General features: G+C 46.4%; 2 protein-coding genes across 3 annotated transcripts; one reads left to right on the top strand and one right to left on the bottom strand.

Annotated features, from left to right (window-relative positions):
- The first annotated feature begins 103 nt into the window (after positions 1-103).
- Positions 104-9,977, top strand: LOC6546486 (trithorax group protein osa). Its single transcript, XM_001973546.3, has 5 exons — positions 104-579; positions 3,508-4,690; positions 7,053-7,246; positions 7,928-8,281; positions 8,458-9,977. The coding sequence occupies exons 2-5, from the start codon at positions 3,775-3,777 to the stop codon at positions 8,818-8,820; spliced, it is 1,827 nt and encodes a 608-aa protein (XP_001973582.2). The 5' UTR covers positions 104-579; positions 3,508-3,774; the 3' UTR covers positions 8,821-9,977.
- Positions 9,978-9,987: 10 nt separating this feature from the next.
- Positions 9,988-17,711, bottom strand: LOC6546485 (CLIP-associating protein). 2 transcript variants are annotated; one of them, XM_015158647.2, is made up of 2 exons: positions 16,914-17,711; positions 9,988-15,375 (listed from the first exon to the last, which is right to left on the bottom strand). In XM_015158647.2, the coding sequence occupies exon 2, from the start codon at positions 15,336-15,338 to the stop codon at positions 10,875-10,877; it is 4,464 nt and encodes a 1,487-aa protein (XP_015014133.1). In that variant the 5' UTR covers positions 15,339-15,375; positions 16,914-17,711; the 3' UTR covers positions 9,988-10,874. The 2 variants fall into 2 exon arrangements, with proteins under 2 accessions (XP_015014133.1, XP_001973581.1); XM_001973545.3 differs by lacking the exon at positions 16,914-17,711 and adding an exon at positions 15,524-15,857.
- Between the last annotated feature and the right edge of the window lie 117 nt (positions 17,712-17,828).

Raw genomic sequence — 17,828 nt, 5'->3', positions numbered from 1 at the left:
TTTCCTAGCTATTTTTTTCGCCGCTTTCCGCCTGCTCCTTGCTGTGGTGCTTGTGTCTTTTGCCAGCTTTTCTTCTTCAACTTGGGGGCCTTCGGTGTATAAATGGCAGTGCGCCCACGTATCGCGTTTCAGTCTACGTTGGACTTTAGCGCGCGTCGCACACACACTGCGTATACGTAACGGCGGACTCCGCACCGAACTGAGGCCTCCGTCCGAGTGACGCCGCCGTGCTCCGATCACTTGGCGTTCTGGGCCGGTCGCTCTTCGATTTTTCCGCTCGAGCCTCGAAGAGAAAAGTCGGCGGAAAAGTGCCTCACTCTCGGGAACCGTTGTAAACTGCTTTGTGTGGGCACTAGAATTTCAAATTTAACGGCTTTTCGTGGTGGAAAAATAATTGGGGAATTTTCAAATACAAAGGCGAGGCTTATAATTACGTCAAATTTTAATAGAAACCTGGCGCAGTGAAAGTATTTGATACGTGCAAATCAAAAACTTAAAACAACGGCAATTTCATCTGTATTGCTTAAGTGGAAAATCAAATACGACCAATAATATTAACAGGCTTACACCTATGATAAGGTAATTAATAATGTATTTTAAAGATCTTCAAATATATTTCAAAATGATAGCTTATAGTTATATGTTTATTATTATATCAAATCGTGGTGAGCTGCATTTTTAAACAAATCCGTTTTATAATTATCTTTCGTGTTTGTATATTTTCAAAAAACAGCTTATAGAAGCCCCTTACTTAATAAAAAAATATAATTAAGCAACTCATCTGTGTTTATTTTATAATTTTGTATTAATTGCAAGCCACTTTCTTTCAAAAAAGCATCTATTGTTACACCCTAGCATATTTTACGAAAACCCCCGCACACTTAAGGTCCTGCCCCATTTTTGCGCTTATTTATTGGAAACGCTCCTCCTTCGAGCAGATACTCAATTAAAATCGCTATATATTCCGCTGCATACATTCGGGCGCTTCGCTCGGGACACATTGCACATACGCACCGTGTGACGCGCGCGGACCGTGTAATGATTGTGTACACCAGCAGCTCCTCGTCCTGCTCCTTCTTCGGTTACTGCCGCTACTTCTGTACGCAGAGGAGGCAAACAAAAAAATGTACAGAAACAGTGCAAGAGCTGAGGCGAAACCCCGTCTCGGGCTGCTGTTTTTATTGATTTATATATACACGGTGGCGGCGAGTGGGAGGCTGTTCTGTTGCTGCTGCTGTTGTGTCGCACTGTCCCAAAAAGAGGCACCACCAGCACACACACATGCACAGCATCCATCCATCCATTTACACGACTGCCGTCGTGCTCAACTTCCGTTTCCTGTCGCAGGATCCAAAGAGCGTAGCAGCGACAGAGCGAGGGAGAGAGTGACAGAGTGAGAGCGAGAGAGCGAAGGGCCAGACTTGCCTTCCTTTTTGGGGACCCAGCGACTGCAGTTGCTTAACTAGACTTATTTCGAGGCTCATTTCGTTCACGCCAGCCAGTTTTCGATTCAACTAACCCTTTGGACTCGAAAGCTCTCTCCCCATACATCTCTCTGTAGCTCTCTCGAGCTCACTCTTCGCCGGCTAATGGCTCGCTTTCTCTCACCAACTTGTGTTTACATTGATTATGTTATCCACTCCGCCAGCCGTGTTTGACTTTGCTAATAGAGTTGTCCTGCGACCTCGTCCGCCCACCCCTGACTTGCTAATTTGCTGCCAGGACATCATCATCATCATCGTCATCATCATCGCCATCATCAGTAACCTCATCTGAAACGTCACTCGCTCGGGCCCTCCAATCAATAAAGGTTGCCCCTTCCCCTTCCCGTTCCCACGTACCACCCACTAGCGATTGCCTTCAATTATTATTTTTCGCCTTTTCTGGTGTTTTTGCACAAAAAAGTTTATTAATCAATAAACGCACACGTCAAGCTCACGCTCACAGGCGCACACAAGTAAAGGAGGAACACAGCGAAATGTTTCTATTTGGACATTTAAGTCAAAATATTGTTCAACTATAATGACAAGAAGAAAATATGAGTAAAAAAATAAATATGCCACTTAATAAATATAATAAGTAAATATTAACCAGTTGAATTTACTACAAAAATGTAATAATCAATCCTAACAACATTAGGACTTTTGATTTGATCTCAAAAATTTGATTTGATCACAAATATATACGAATAATTGAACATAAAGGCGAAAGGTTCTAAAAAGCAGCATTTGAAATAAAACTAAATGCTTCTAAATACCATTTCCAACCATGTTGTGTTAATAATGAGGTAATTAATTAAACAACTATACTCTCCTGCGTGTTAAGCATTTGTGTGTGCTGATATGTAATGTCCTGTGCGGCTGACGTGTGGTTCTGTGGCCAAGAGAAGCTGCTGGAAGACGTGTCGGGGTTGCCTGGTGACGACTTGGCATCACCCACCCACCCACAGGTCCTTATCAATCCCACTCCAGATGTGTGCACTTTTGTGGCTCATTAACGGTTTGCATGCGGCCCAAATGCATGCGGTTATTCATTGAATGCGAGTGCGAGGGTGTGTGTGCGAGTGGTGTGTGCAAGAATGTGTATGCGAGTGTGTGTTTGCTGGAGATGCGCTCGATAAGTTGAGTGGCTGTTTGTTTCGTTGTTGTGGTGCCACAGCTGCCTGTGCGTGAGTGCAAAACAAACGGAATTTTGCGCATGGCCCATCAAGAGATGCACCCACCCGCCAGGCCAGGGACCTTCCACTTCCACCACACTTTCCGCCGTTCCATCTCCCCAATTGCCAGACCCTGCCATTCATTTCCCATTTCCCAGCAGTCTTCAGTCGGCAACCGCATTTCGTGCATCATAGCATCGCTGGCAATTATTCGGCGAGTAGCTGGCTCTCATTAGCATGTATGGAATGTCTGGATTGCACTCAGTTAAACTCAAGGACCCACAATTGGGGCATTTATCTGGGGGCTTCGAAAGACATAGAGCTTGCCTAACAAGATCGCTTCAAACATTCAATACGATCTTTTGATTTATCGATGGGATTTCAACCATATTCTTCATTTACTTATGCACTTTCAATTGTCGTTATTATTTTGAAACCAGTGTATTTTACTGCATTTGCACGGTAAGTAAAGAAGCAATAAAAGGAGCACACATTTCTTGAGTAGACGATAAATATCTCCATAATGCCCCTACTTTTCTGACAGTCCTGGTCAGCTAAGTAGTCTTGAAACCACATAACTTCCCTCGTAACTCGGCCAACAAAACCCCAGGACCATGTACCTCACATAAAATGTTATTGGCCGATGTTAATTGAATTGTCTGCGGCCCTTTGAGCGCAATTGTCTCGTTATTCCTTGCCATGGGCTGCTGTTTAACGATCTCGCCATTGGCATTACCATTTCCTTGGGGCCGTCAAATGTCGTGGCATTAACACTCACACGGGACACACTATTTCCAACTGATAATAAAGCCACCTCCTTGCTCTCTTCCTTTCTTTCGCTCCATTCACAGGACGACAATAAGAAAACTGCAAGTGTGGCGAAAATTGATTCGAACATAAATAAAGGGCAGCCAAGCGTGGCCAGACAAGGACAACAGAAGCAAGGGAAGCCGAAGGATTTGTGATTGGCCGAAACGGCAAAAATCAATAAAAGCGCCACATGTAAGAGGACACCGGGCACAAGCGACATGGTGGCCAATCGGCAGGGCATGGGGCTCACGACTCCTAGCCTCCAGTTGCCGCGGTGGAATAAGTAACGAGTGGTCCCAGGGAGTAACATGTCGGATCGATATCCAGCCAGCTTCTACGATCAGCATCATCAGCATAGTCAGCACCATCCGCCATATCATCCGCATCCGACGATGTCGCACTATCCGCCGCAGCCCTACAGATCGGGCTACACCGGCTACCATCCCTATGGCTATGGATATGGGTCTTCTGCAGGTGCTTCTTACATGCCCAACTACTACCGGTACGCTCCGTACGCCTCGCCGCACTATAGCCAGCACCATCAGGCGATGTTCATGCCGGCTGGCCAGCAAATAATCCCCTCCAGCGTGCTGCACTATCCGCCCAGACCGCATCCCTACCAGCAGCTACCGCCGCAGCAGCAGCAATCCCAGCCTGGCTACGAGCCACCAGCCCCCTTGCCATACAGTTCTTCCGCTTCATACCAATCCCGTGGCTTCGGCGGCTTTGCGGGCCCAACGCCCCACTATGCGCCACCTGGTAGGTCCTCCACGCCAGCTCCAAATCGCACTGTGCTGCCACCCAGCTATCTGGAACCGCTGCGCAGCTACAGCGCCGAGCAGCAACACCACAGTCAGCAGCAGCATTTGAGCCAACAGCAGCTGCAACATCACCCGCTGCCTGGAACCCCAAAGCTCGAGGATCCGGATGTCGAAGTGGAGGCGGTTGCCGAGTCACCCGCTCAGCGGCTGACCACTTCGCCGCCCATGATCAGTGCCACCGGAACGGACAGCGGCATCAGCAATTGCAGCACGCGGGCCAGGAGCGACAGTAGCCAGAGCACGCCCGTCTACAGTGGAGACTATCCGGTTAACATGTCCGTGGAGTCCGCCTCCTGTGTGCCCTATCACTGTCCGGCGGATGCGCGGGACTACGAGGAGGAGGAGCACCAGCCCCCGGTGACGTCGGAAGCGAGAAGGGTGGACACTCCGCTCGATATTACCGGTAAGTTGTCAGCTCTTTATCGCATCGCGTCGCATGTCGTTCGTCTGTCGTTCCTTCATTACACTCTATTTAATTTGCAATTATGCACGGCCGCGGGGGAGAATTCGAAATTTATGCAAACATATGTCGGGCAAGATTATATAACAAGTATTCAAGTCGGCAGCGGGCAGTTACTTCAGCTGAAATCAGCGATTTAAGGAACTGTGTGGGGATCGAAATCGACGGGTTATGTGGAGTCCGACTGAAGAGAAATATATTTTAGGGCGACAAGAACAATTTTTCCGGAGATATTGAAGGAACCTATGATGAAAACACTTTGTTGATGTATTACTTTGGAGGGAACATGTAGATTCAACCAGTCCCACAGTGCGTACATACCCTTATGCTTGATTCCGCATGCAAATTAATGCAAGAACTGTCCGTTCATGTTGCCGTCATCGTTGTCAGCGTGTCCAGAGTGTCGTCCGTAAAGCTCCTCATCAGAAGCGCTTTTCCGCCAGGTTTTCCACCGGCTCCAACGGCTCCTCCGCCACCAGCCCCTCCAATCACCCACATATTTCAGAAGCCTGACAAGCCGACGTTTTGCAAACACTCAACCAATCAGCGTTGGTTAACTGCTGAAATACTTCCGTTTTCCGACAAAAAGGGTGGCTTTATGGGAGGTGGGGTGGCCTTTTGGAGGGCGCCTACGTCATGGCGCTTCGGAGAACTTCAAATTAGCTGTCTATTTAGGCACGCGAATAGGAGCAACCGAGAATCGCCGATGTGTGGCTTTTAAATTTTTGTCGTGTGTGCAAATCAATAAGTCAACTGCGTATGCGGATGACCCACCAGGTGCGAAGTGAACCCACAGCTCTTCTCTAAATATTTCCAGTGCAAACGAACTTCTTGCACTGGGAGAAATTAGAGCAATAGGAACTTTATTCGCTAAAATTCAATATATTCGGTTTTAGTATAAAAATTTGATAACCGATTCATTGAAATATTATCTGTTACACATACCAAATATTACACATACCAAAAATCTGTTTTCCAATGTTCAGGTAACGTTTTTGAAAGTCTGGTGGAGTGCTTGCCTGGGTTATGGGTTCGTTATCAATGGGCGTTTGACTTTCACACACAAGCACACCCACACAGCAATATCTAAGGGTGTCTTTCTGGCATCTGTGTGCGCGTTAAATGTCAGCACAGCCAGCATGTAAATGAACTTTTCAGCGTAATGCGGTGGTTGCCGCTGCTTTTGCCGCTTTACTACCGTTAGTCAAGCTGCCCACACAGACGGCAAAAAACAGGCAAACACCCACAAACACATGCACGGAAGAAAAAGATAAGATTATTTGAGAGCTTCTAATACAAGATGAATGCTAAGTATTTAAATCAATAGAACTCTGTTAGGTTTTCAAAGTTATATTTTCCACTATATTCGAGTAGCGTTGAAAATCAGAATCAGAATCAGCATTTTTTTGTGTGTATTAATCAAGGGAGGAACCAGTGACACCCTGAAACAAGACGAGAAACAGGAATAGGAACAGCTCCCTGGTGCAATAGCCAGGGTTCAAATTTGACTTCATTCTCAACCTCCGATTTCAGCCACCATATGGAGGCAAAAATCAATGTCGGTTATGTGAAATAAAGTGCAGCAAAAAAAAAAGAATGCAAACAGGGGATATGCCCTTTTATAATAACTGAAATTTAGATGCTAGGCAGCTAAGTTAAATTTAATTCATTCATAAATTAACTTTTTAAAATCTAAGGTTAGGATACTAACTTCAAAGTGAACATTTAGGGCAACTAATGCCGGTAGTAGGTCCGTGATATTTAGGGAGTAATTATTTTTAGGAATATCACATTGAATGCATCAAATACATTGCATTTACTGCCATACTAGGAAAAGTCCAAAACATTGGCCAAACCCGATGGAAATACGTAAACATTGCAGCAGAGTCGCATGCGCCGAGAAGTGCGCTACACTTTTTGTTGATGTCCCTCCGTGCTCACTCTCCGCTCTTTTGCTGGTGTTGGTGCATGGGGCGGTGTGTATGTGTGCGTTAGCCACGTTCAACAAGTGCAGGACTTGGTATCGCTATCGCTCTCGCTCTCTCTCTCCCACTCTCTCACTTGCTGGCCTCGGGAAATGTGATTTGATAAGCGTGTGCGATAAAGCCCCTCGATTCCTCGTTGAATGGTCAATGTTCTGGGCCTGGTTTTTAACCCTTGATGTCCGCCTGCACGCATGACAAAATAATTAGAGCTCCAGAATTGCGCAAAAATAAGCAAGGAAAAGGGATTTCCATCATTTCACAACTATTGATTAATTTTTTGTCCCAGCCTTCTCCAACAAATTTCTTTACTTATTTTCCAGATGACATAAGCGCCACGTCGCCAGTGGCCGCTGATAAGGTGAAGCCCACAGCGCCCACTCCATCGGAAGTTGTCAAGCGTGCGGAAACTAATTTGCAGCCGGACTCATCAGCAACCTCGGATGCGCCGACGACGCCGCAGGATACTAGTGGTGATCCAATAATCGAGGCGGCCGACGAGAGGCCAGGACATGCGGTAAGTGGTGGATGGAATCGAATTAGCGCGGGCGGGAAAAATTGCAAATTAAAGCTGCAGGTGCAGCGCGGATATATAAACGGTATAATTAGGAGGCAATGAGGGAGGCAATATGGTATCCTGCCATACTGACGGGATAAATTAGGCCAAAGCAGGCGAGCGACCAGAGCCTGATAATGACAGCAGCCCACACTCATCACTAGTCCTGGCCAAAAAAGAGAAGGCCAAAGGCGAAATGCGTTTAGCTCCATCGACCGGCTTTACTCATAAAAAGGTCTGAGGGAGCAGTCCGTAAAATTTGAGAGAAAGCACGGGAAAAGCTCTCGAATGGAGAGAACCACGGCCGGAAGCCTTTTTACAGGGTGCTCCAGCCGTACATAAAATGGGGCGCCTATTGATTTTTGGGGCGCTACGGTGAACTTCACCCGGCTGTCTGGATGGCTGGCTAGCTGACTGGTAGGATTGGAGCTGGTTCGGAAAAGGAGGAGGTGGCTCTTTTGAGGGTTGCCTGGTAACACGAGCTGCCAGCTGGCGGGGAATGGGGATGATAGTGGGGTGTAGAGTCCGTGGGGAGACTGGCAGCAAAGTTGTTCAAGTACTACTACTTGAGCGTAACAACTTGCCGCTGCAAAACGGCTTGGAAAAAACTATATCGATTTTTGTGCTTTCCACTTGCAACAGCGACAGCAGCCACATCCTGTGACGAACAACTGGAGTCCAAAGCCGCGGCGCCCGCGCACTCCGCCGGCACCACAGAACTCGCCCATTGGTTTTGCCCAAAATGCGAGTGTGCCACCCGCCTTGGCTCACCTGCTGCAGCAGCAGCAGCAGCAACAGCAGCAGCAGCAACATCAGCAGCAGGCTAGCAACCTCAAGCGATGCGCCACATCTGGAAAGAATCGCAGCAGCAACAATCGCATCATCGAGTGCGATCTCATTCCGAGCAAGAAATCAAAACGGAAGTCGGCCAAAAAGGAAGTGGGGGAGAGCGAGAATATGGAGGCTGTGGAGCCGATTGTTAGGGAACAAATTAGGGTGAGCAAATACTTTCTTGTTGCAGCATTTTCTGTTCTTGATTATTAGTTCGAAAATGAAACACCCTTTAAAATACATTTTTGTTAAAATTTTTGATATTCGTTCGTTTATATTCATACAATACTGCTACATCATTTCAAAATCTGTTCTAATTAATACCTTTGAAACTCCAACAGGACATCAAGCCTTTACCGGGATTCCTGCAGGCCTTTGGCTCCACCGGAATAGGTCGCTTCTCCGAGCGTTTCCTGCAAACACCGGAATCCCTAGTGGAGCGATTAGCAGAGGAATATGCAGGCAGTGCACCCAACAACTGTCCATCTTACCCAGCTGGCGGCTACATCGAGTCCCCGTCCCCGGCCATGGCCACACACAACTACTATCCGTATGAGGAGCAGATTCAAGGCGGCTATCCAAGGAACCGAATGCGAGACTTCGGCTACGAGGTACCGGACTACATGGCGTATGAGCGATACGCGGCTTATGGAGCCGGAAGACCAAGAGCTCGCTACGGGGAAATCCGCTGCAACGGCTATTAGATACGGTCCACCGATATCGAGCGGATCACAAATAGATTAGGGTTAGTGTTGTTGTAGTCGTTGTCGTTCGATATTCTCTGTGTGTGCCTTTTTCGGTCAAAATTAGGAAATGTATCCCCCTAAGAGTTGTTGTTGAGGGGGGCATTGTTAGCAATGAGTGCGGTCAAAATTTATCACAAGAAATATAGAAAACGTAGAAAAACCAAAGGAAACAAGAAGCCAAAATATTGTTAGCAACACCATATACATGTACATGAATATTTAATTAAGTAGTTCAAGGTATTTTAAATCGAATGTGTTTTAAATCGATCCAGAATGTAAGCCGAAATCTTGTCCCACTGTACATAAGAATGCATTTCGTATATGTAACTCTAGGTTTAGTCAAACATTTGGTAATTGGATCTAAAAGTTTTCAAGGCCTCCAGGAGTTCGGGAACATTTGTTCTCAACTTCTACGTGAAAGTAATTAACATTCAAAAATCGCATAGAGAACCGTTTCCGATTGGAAACCTTTGTTTTGAGGGTTCAAAATTCGGATATCACCCCAAAAATAAGTAAAGTAAAACAGAGCGAAAAATCGTACATATAGCAAATAGATGTGCCATTGAAAAATATATTTAATTGAAAACACCATAATTTAGGAATTTATGTACAATACAAATACAAATTAAAGATTAGCTACGGTAATCTAAAGCCAGATAGTTAATGTTAAAGCAATGCAGTTCATTTTAGTCTAGGGCACTGACGCACACATACACAAAAACACTCACACACGGATACATTTACACCCATATAGAGACACACTCGAACCACCGCACTAATTTGTACTTGGAAAAATTGATTTGTTTTCTACCGATTTACTAACAACTTATTAATTTTCTAATCGATTTCATTGTTGTATTAAGTGCCTTAATTTACTTTAATTGATTTCCAATATCTGGCGTAAACAAAGAAACGTAACGAATTTGTATGATTTACTTGTAGAGAAACAACCAAGTTCAGGTTTCAAAGGGGCCCAACAAAATTTCAAATGCAAATCGAACAAATCAATGAAGAGAAAAACAACCGAACTACCAAAAACGGAAATAAAATCCAAACACATCGAGCGACATTCAAAAATGTTTTATAGTTATTAAAGAAACTAGGTCATATGTAAAGAAACCTCTCACCAACAAAAAGAAAAAAAGAAGCTATGAAAACTTGTAGCGCTGACATCTTAGGCCAACTATTTGGATGTCTTCAACAAATGAACAGATAAGGAAACAGAATAAACCAACTATTTAGTATAGTTAAGTACGTGTGTAAATAATTATTTAAAAGTTTGAATTTTATGAAATAAAACACGCAAAACTGATGGCAAACAAAAGGCTGGCATGTTGTTTTCATTATGTATTTTGGGACTTTTGTTTAACTGTTTTATTCGTTTAATTAATTTATAAATATTATTACATAACCTATAAGTGTTTGTTTTTAATCTTTTGTGTGGGTTTGTGTGTTTAAATTAATTACAAAAATAGTTCAGTTGTAAGAGCAGAATCGTATTAATAATAGTAATTAGAATTCAGTTGAGCGGAAACGAAATAAGGATACAAAGTCGCCTGGAACTAAAGTAGAAAAGCACACGTCTGAGGTTCCAAAAAGAGCGGTATATAGACTTACAACCTAAACAGAACCAGCGTTAATAGTTAGGAGCTGATAAAAGACATACAACTGAGTGATTGAGGATATAGGACATAAGAGGGTGAGGAGTGCGGAGTTGGCTACAATTTTAGTACAATTTGCTGATTTAATCGCTTTAGTTCCCGTACATGTATAAATAGTTTTTCTGCTCACACTAGAAGGGCGATGGCCCTTGACTTTCGTTTGCATCTGCTTTATATATGCATCGAATAGTTACACAAGTATCGGATCATCGGTAATAATTAGTTAATGTAATATATATATTGTTTAATGTCCGCCGCTCCTCACTTCCGTCTCAGGCCGAGGGAAGCATCTGCGTCCGTGTCTTGTTTGTGGTGGTGCTGATGCAGGAATCCTATCAAGGGCTCCCGCAATCATGACGACGATGCCGCGGAGGAGTTCTTTGTGGAGCTTCCGCCGCCACTGATGCAGTTCCGCTGCTTTTCGATGTACACGTTGAGCAGCCTCACCTTGCTGGGATTCAGCACTGAAAGCTTCGGCTTGACCTTCTCCTCGCCCAGAACAAAATACAGCTTGACGATGCAGAAGACCGCCGCTTTGCGAACCATCGATTGCGTGTCGTCCGCTGATCGCGCGAGGTTCGGGAACACAATATCCAAGTGAGCGTCAGTGATCTCCGAGCCATGGTGTTCGGTCACCTCCAGCAGGATCTTGATGGCGCACAAATTCGTGGGAAACTCGCCCGTCGCAATCACAGGATTGACAATGTTGATGGACAGGTCCAGCGGCAAAGATGGTGCTATCCTTGGTATCATCGAGTCGATATCTCGCAAAGCCTCTTTGCTGTGCTGATAGCACTGGATGATCTTGAGCAGGATCAGCTCCAGGAAGTGCATCCAGTTGTGACGCATTTTGTTGCTCCTCATTATCTTACTGAGCACGTGCAGGCCGGCGATGACCACGTCGGTGTGCTCCGCCTCCAGAATGTTGAGAAGCATTCGCATGATTGATCTAAAGTGTTTGTTGGGCAGCTCACAGTTTCCGCCCTTGATGCAAATCCCCAGGTTAGTGAGTGACGTCTGAAGCAACTCCACGGGCTGATCCTTTGTTAGCGTCAAGGCCACACGCACAACTTCGCTCTCCATCAGGTTGCTGGCCAGTATTAGCTCTCCGTTCTCCGCCATATTTATCGAGACGGTGGTCACCTTGGCATCGCCACTTGGGGACTTGGCATTCTGATTGGTCCTTTCCCGTTCCAGATTATCCAGCCTCATAGTTGCTGACTCGGGTGTATTCGACTGGGTGGTGTTGGCCGACGATTGCGTCTTGGAGTTGGAAGACAGGGAGGCACATGAATCCAGTTGACCTTGATCATGATACTGCAGGTGTCCATTAAAGCCATTGGGCGCCAGCGCCGTCTGATACTGACCGCCGAAGCAGTGCCGGATCTCTTCCGACGTCTTCTGAATGTTCTGCTGAATGTCCAGCTCCGAGGAAAAGAGCAGCTCCTGCTCCACAGATGACTGTCGCGAGCGCGGACTAGTAGAGCTGAGGCTAAGTTGGTGGTGGTGGCTCTGCAGCGAGGCAAATGGACCCACAGAGGGACTTTGCAAAGGCTTGGGGCTGCTACTGCTCAGTGGAGAGCTGCTAGGCGAATTGGCACCCGAATTGCCACTTTGGCTTTGCCGCCTCATGTGCGACTGGATGCAGGAGCGGGCAGAGTCCTGGTATCCCTTTGGCAGGTTGGCCAGTAGCCGGGTCATTTGCGGGGTGTTCAGGTTATACAGGGCCACCAGGCAGCTTCTAGCCTGGGAGCGCAGCTCCATCGACTTCTGATCCGCCGCCAGCTGGGCCAGCTTTAGGACCGTCCGCTCGCAGGCCTGACTCTGGTCGCTGGGAAAGTCGCTGCTTTTGCAGTATGTATTGGCCAGATCCGTGAGGAATCGCAAAATGGCGATGCGCGTCTTGGTAGTTGGCGTTTGAGTGGAGTCCGAGATGATTCTAAATAGTTCCTTAAGCTGCAACTGCGTGGGGAAATATTCGTGGACCACCTGTAGGGTCTTCCAAATCTTGCTGTGCATCGAGTTGAGTAGATCGGTGCCCAGTTTGTTGAACAGCCGCGTCAACAAGATGAAGAGCCAGTCGTGCAGTTCGTTCGCATGAACCAGAATCAGCTCAGTGACCGTGTCCAAAAACAGCGAGTACACCTTGGTATGTGTATCCATGAACATCTTGCGGAACATGTCCAGAACGAATTGAAGCTGCTGCTGAGTGAGCTCCTTTCCATTGGCCAGATACTGTGTGAGGCTGATCAGGCCATCTTTCCTTTCAGACCAATGCGTCGATGCGCAGAACTGGATAATAGTCTCGATGTCGTCAAATGGCGCCCGCTGCGTGCTCCAGTCCAAGCGGGTGTGGCTCCCACTTAGTGAGTAATTCGATTTATTACCTCTAGTGTAACTGGAGTCAAAAGATCTTTCTGAACACACAGAACTAGCCTCGGAGTCGATGTCATCGGACTCATCACGGCCCAAGAGCTTCCTGCCCATTCGCATTCCGCCGCTGCGCATGTAGTCCCCAGAAACATAGTCCGGTTGGCCATCATCTCCGACGCCTAATGTATGTTCTGCTTCACGAGATTGCGCCAGCAGTCGTGCCGCCGCTGAGGGTCTTACTGGGTTGTTCCTCTCGGGCGTACGTCGAGATCCCGATCCTGTAGAGTACATACTTCGTTTCATCAGGCCACCGCCAGACCTAGTTGGACTCGTTTCCCTAGAGCTGGCTGTGCTTCTGGGTATTCCAGAGGCCTTTTTAGGTATGGCGCCAGTAGCTCCACGATAGTAATTGCTAATACCGCCGTACTGATCCCGCAGCTTTGTGCTTGGCGAGGTGGATCGTGATCCTGGCTGTGACTGAGATACTCCTGCCCGTCCTCGGGGCCGTGGTGTAACCGATCCTGGCGTGGTAGCTGGTGTGCCACCGCTATTGGAATTCAGGCGAGGTCTGGGCAGTGATCCACTGGCCGCTGCTCCTGTCATAGGTGCCTGGTTGGAATTACTAGGACCCAAAGGTTTCCTTTGCCTGGAATATAGTGTATATTGCGCCCTAGCCTTGGCTCTTTGAGCAGCTGCTGTGTCCACCGCGGAAATGGATCTCATACTGGGCGTGGGCTTTTGTAAGCTTCCAGGGGTTCGGCCAATGCGAGATACAGTGCGTCTAGTTTCGGGTACAGCCCCAGTTCCTCCTCCTCCGCCGCCCTCACGTTCCCTTTCTAATGCGCGCTGGGCAGCTATGTCTAAGCTTCCATATATTTGATCTGCCAACTCTGGAAAGTGACGCCTAAAAGCCCAATAGGCGCATCTGGAATGGCGGCGTGCATCGCAGTCTGCATCGCCAATGGATTTTTTCAAGGTGTCCCTTAGTACGGTGGCATTTCTTTCCAGCGCCTTCGTCTGCCACTCCTCGAAGAGCAGCACCATCAGCTCACACAGTGTGGACCTTATGTCCTTCGACTTTGATTGATTCAGAGTGTCTGTGTAGATCTTGAGCAACTTTGGCGCATGTGTATACTTAATGATGTACTTCAGGGCTATAGTGGAAGCTGATGCAATGACCTTCGCGCTGTTCTGTATTAAATTAATCAGGTGCTCCAAAATGCTCCAGCAGAAGGCATCTAGCTTATTCCTCAGTGTCTTCGACATGTACGCGATGGTGATACACGCCTCGCGGATCACCTGTGACCGTAGTTCCTCCTTGAGGATGTCCACGAAGCTCAACGACAGTTCCTTCAGCTGGACAGCTACAAACTGCGGCTGTGTGTGATAGCTGAGAATGAGCAACGCCCTGATCTTCTTGAGAGCATCCACACGTTTCTCCCAGTCCGCGTTTTTATCACTGATGATCACTAGTACTTGCTTGTAGATGTCGTCCATGTCCTTAGCGTGGAAGATGTTCAGTTGCGGGACCACCTCAAAGCTAGATTCAAAAGACTCCATGGTTACGGCGCCGGCATCGCCGGTCACATCGTTCACACTGGGTTTTGCGCGCAGTGTTGACGAAACGGCCGAGTGTAGTGGCCGCTTAATAATCCTGGTGGGTCGCTCTCTCAAACCAATATTGTCGGCCTCGTCCAAGCCAACTCCATTGCCATTGGTGTTTTTAAGGGCTGAAGGTAGTAGTAGGCCCTCCTGTTTGACCTGGTCGAACTTTTGCTCCAGCATAGCCAGTTTCGAGGCAGGCACATCATCCATGCGACGCAGGTCAGGGCGCAATCGATCTCCGACATGCTTGTAGATTTCCACCAGCGTTTGGATGGCCGCCTCCCTCACATTAACTGTGGGATCTCCGAGAAGTGCACAAACTGGCGGTATATAGATGCGTACGCTAAGCTGCTGGGTGCCGTACTCGTGGAGAGCATTCACTATTGTCTGGAGGAACTCCTCGCGCACCTTGGCGTTCTTGTGCTTGAAGCAGCTGGTGGCCAGCTTGTCGATGAGCGCCTGGGGTGGAAGCACTCGGTGCTCCATGAGGTCGCGCAGCAGAAGTTGAGCCTTCTCGCGGACTGTGTCCCTGCTGTCTCCCAGCCGATCGATCACATGTGGCAGAACGGTAGCTGTGTATGCATTGAAATCGCTGCCCAATCGCTTGATTAGCTCCGAGAACGCCTCCAGGGACTTTTGTGCAATTTTAAAGTGGCTGCCCGTCAGCCATGGCATCAAACCGTCGATAAGGAAGCCCATGTCCGTGCAGACAATCGAGTTTGTGTCATCACTGAGGAATGTCACCAGATCCTCAGCGAGCTGCACCTTCACACGCATGTCTGCCTTGGGCATTTGCTGGATGAAACCATCCAGATCGCTTGGCTTGCGATAGGCCATCTTTCCAGGTCTCTATTCGTCCTTCGTTTTGCGGCAACTGTAATAAATCAGGATTGGTGTTAGTGTATGCAGGTGCAATCTTTGTCAAATTAAATTAAAGTTGCATGAGTAAAATTTTGGCGCAAGGATGCAGATACAATAAAACTGAATGGCTATGAGATGTGAAATTGATGGCGAAAACTAACCAGGTTTCGGAGCGGCGTGTAAAATGTTTTCGACGGGTACAAATGAAACTAGTTTTATTGAAAGCATTGACATGTAAGTTTTTTTTTTTTTTTTTTTTTTTTGTTTACCATTTTTTTACATTGTGTTAACTCTTATTGAAATTACATAGCAAGGCAACGAACTGCAAATCAACGACCAATTTAATGCTCCATCTTTCCTGAAGAAAGGTTCCCGCCAATTCCTGTACATCCTCATTAATCGCATTTTAATTGCGCTCTGCTCGTGCGCAGTAGAGCTCCGAAAAGCGGCAACAGCCTTAGTTAGTTGGCCAACAATTTGCGTGTGAGGTGAAGTCAGAGCCAGAATGGCGATAAAATGAGAGAGTTGGGGAGTGGGCCGAGCCCCAAAGAGAGCTGAAAAAGTAGGTGAACGGCTATGCGGGTGGATGGATACATGGCTATATGGATATGCGGCTGCATTGATACTTGGATACCTGACTGTCAGAGTTTCAGGGGTATGAAGGGGAAGAGGTAGCTTTCGGGGGATACGGACACCCAGATGGTGGGGCGTTGTTACGTGCACGAAACGTGAATCATCTCAGGGAGCTGAGAGCGTGACGAAGTCAGGGGAAAAGGGGATGGCCGACAGGAAACAATGTGCTCTGTCTATGGATTTATATATGGGGATTCGGAATTGAATTCGAATTTGAATGGCAACATTTTTGGCATTGCGCGATGTCGTCACAAAACAACAATTTGCGTTCGCAGAGTAATATTTTGTATGTGCACTGCAAAATAATATGATTTTTTAAATGGCTGGCAAGAATTTTATATAATGTTCAGCTAAGTTCAAATATTCTTAGCAAAATCCAACAATATTTATTCAAAGCTTGTACATTTATGATCCAAAATGGTTATAAACTTTTCTTTCTGTGCAAAAATGGAAGGGGCAGAATGAGATAATATATCCAAATTACTAAGCAACAACAGCGACTTGTTGAGAGAGTGATGAAGAGCGAGAACTCGGTAGAGAATCGGTTCTCAATCCACTAAAAAATTAGCATTTGCATACGCAATGTTCTATTTATAATAAAACATCAACAAAACTTGCTTTCGTAACTATTTTTCAGGGTTTTTCGCGGCGATAAGATATGAACTTGCTAATCAAAGTGCTGGTCTTCGAGGTTAAAATTAACCTAACAAAATGTTTGCCAGCAGCTGTGGTGGTCTGATAAATTTGTTTTTTTTTTCTTTTAATTGTTGAAAAATTGCCGGCGACGACGTCATTCAGCGGCTAAATGTCACGAAAAGAGAGTATAAGAGAGGGGAGACCGGAAAAGTGTCTTAATTTAACACAATTTTGTTTCTGTATCTTCAAGATACGCACTCACACACACGCACACACACATACCTATTTGCAAATCCGGCTGCGCTGCTTCTTCTTCTTTCTCTTCTTCTTTTACTCTGTTTTTTGTTTTGGGCTGGGCCACAAAAAATATAAGAAAACTTCAACAACTGCTAGTTGTTTTTGCCCTTTGGCAATCCGAAGAATTGATTTTCCAGTCGTCGGTTGGAAAAAGCGTTGCCAAACACCGCAAATACGCGTAACGAGTTGACTTAATTTACTTTTGAGCACAGCCAAATTGAACAATTGCCCCCAAAAATAAAAAAAGTTAAGCAGAGATCACAGTTTTGCTCTTCCTAGTTCGTTTTGTTTTGTTATTATTGTTATTGCTGTGGCCTTTGTTTGTGGGGCAACGCAGTCAGTTTCACTTTGTCATTCCTATTTGTTGTATATGTTGCTGCTACTGTTGTCCTCTGTACAGTTATTGCTGGGCTGCAGCAACAACAATTCACAAAATTCCAACGTCTTGGGGCCAGCGCTAGTTTTTCTCCCTGCCTCTGTCACTCTTTTCTGTCGTCTCGCTCTCTCCTTCTAGTGGGTGACGCGCTTCGGGTCAGAGGTTTCAAGTCTTGCACTTCGCTTGCGGTCGCCGAGCGTTTGCAGCACCCGGCAAATATCACATTTTGCTGCGTCTCGGCATCGGTGAGCTGTTTTTGCCACGGCTTGCGGATATTACACGGTTTCTATATTAATTTCAGCAGCGTTTCGCCAGCCCGTTGCGTTGCAAAAAAAATTTACAAACAGTGTGACCGCACGTGGACAGCGCGCACACGCCACTATGCCGCTCACTGGGACTTATCGATTAATGATGTTTTCATATGTAGATTGCTTATACATTCAATAATTTTATTAATTTTTATATATGAATTAATTAAGTGATAATATGCCTATGAGTATGAGGAGCTAGGTGTCCATATATAT

This window comes from Drosophila erecta, unplaced genomic scaffold, assembly GCF_003286155.1.
Source record: "Drosophila erecta strain 14021-0224.00,06,07 unplaced genomic scaffold, DereRS2 tig00000021-arrow-pilon, whole genome shotgun sequence".
NCBI classification, from domain to species: domain Eukaryota; kingdom Metazoa; phylum Arthropoda; class Insecta; order Diptera; family Drosophilidae; genus Drosophila; species Drosophila erecta.
The sequence above is the reverse complement of the archived record's forward strand: the minus strand, read 5'-3'. Positions and strand labels throughout refer to the sequence as shown.

Coding starts and splice junctions, on each gene's coding strand:
- LOC6546486 (XM_001973546.3), top strand. CDS start 3,775: ATGTCGGATCGATATCCAGCCAGCTTCTACGATCAGCATCATCAGCAT. Junction 7,247..7,927: donor ACGAGAGGCCAGGACATGCG/GTAAGTGGTGGA, acceptor CACTTGCAACAG/CGACAGCAGCCACATCCTGT. Junction 8,282..8,457: donor TTGTTAGGGAACAAATTAGG/GTGAGCAAATAC, acceptor AAACTCCAACAG/GACATCAAGCCTTTACCGGG.
- LOC6546485 (XM_015158647.2), bottom strand. CDS start 15,338: ATGGCCTATCGCAAGCCAAGCGATCTGGATGGTTTCATCCAGCAAATG.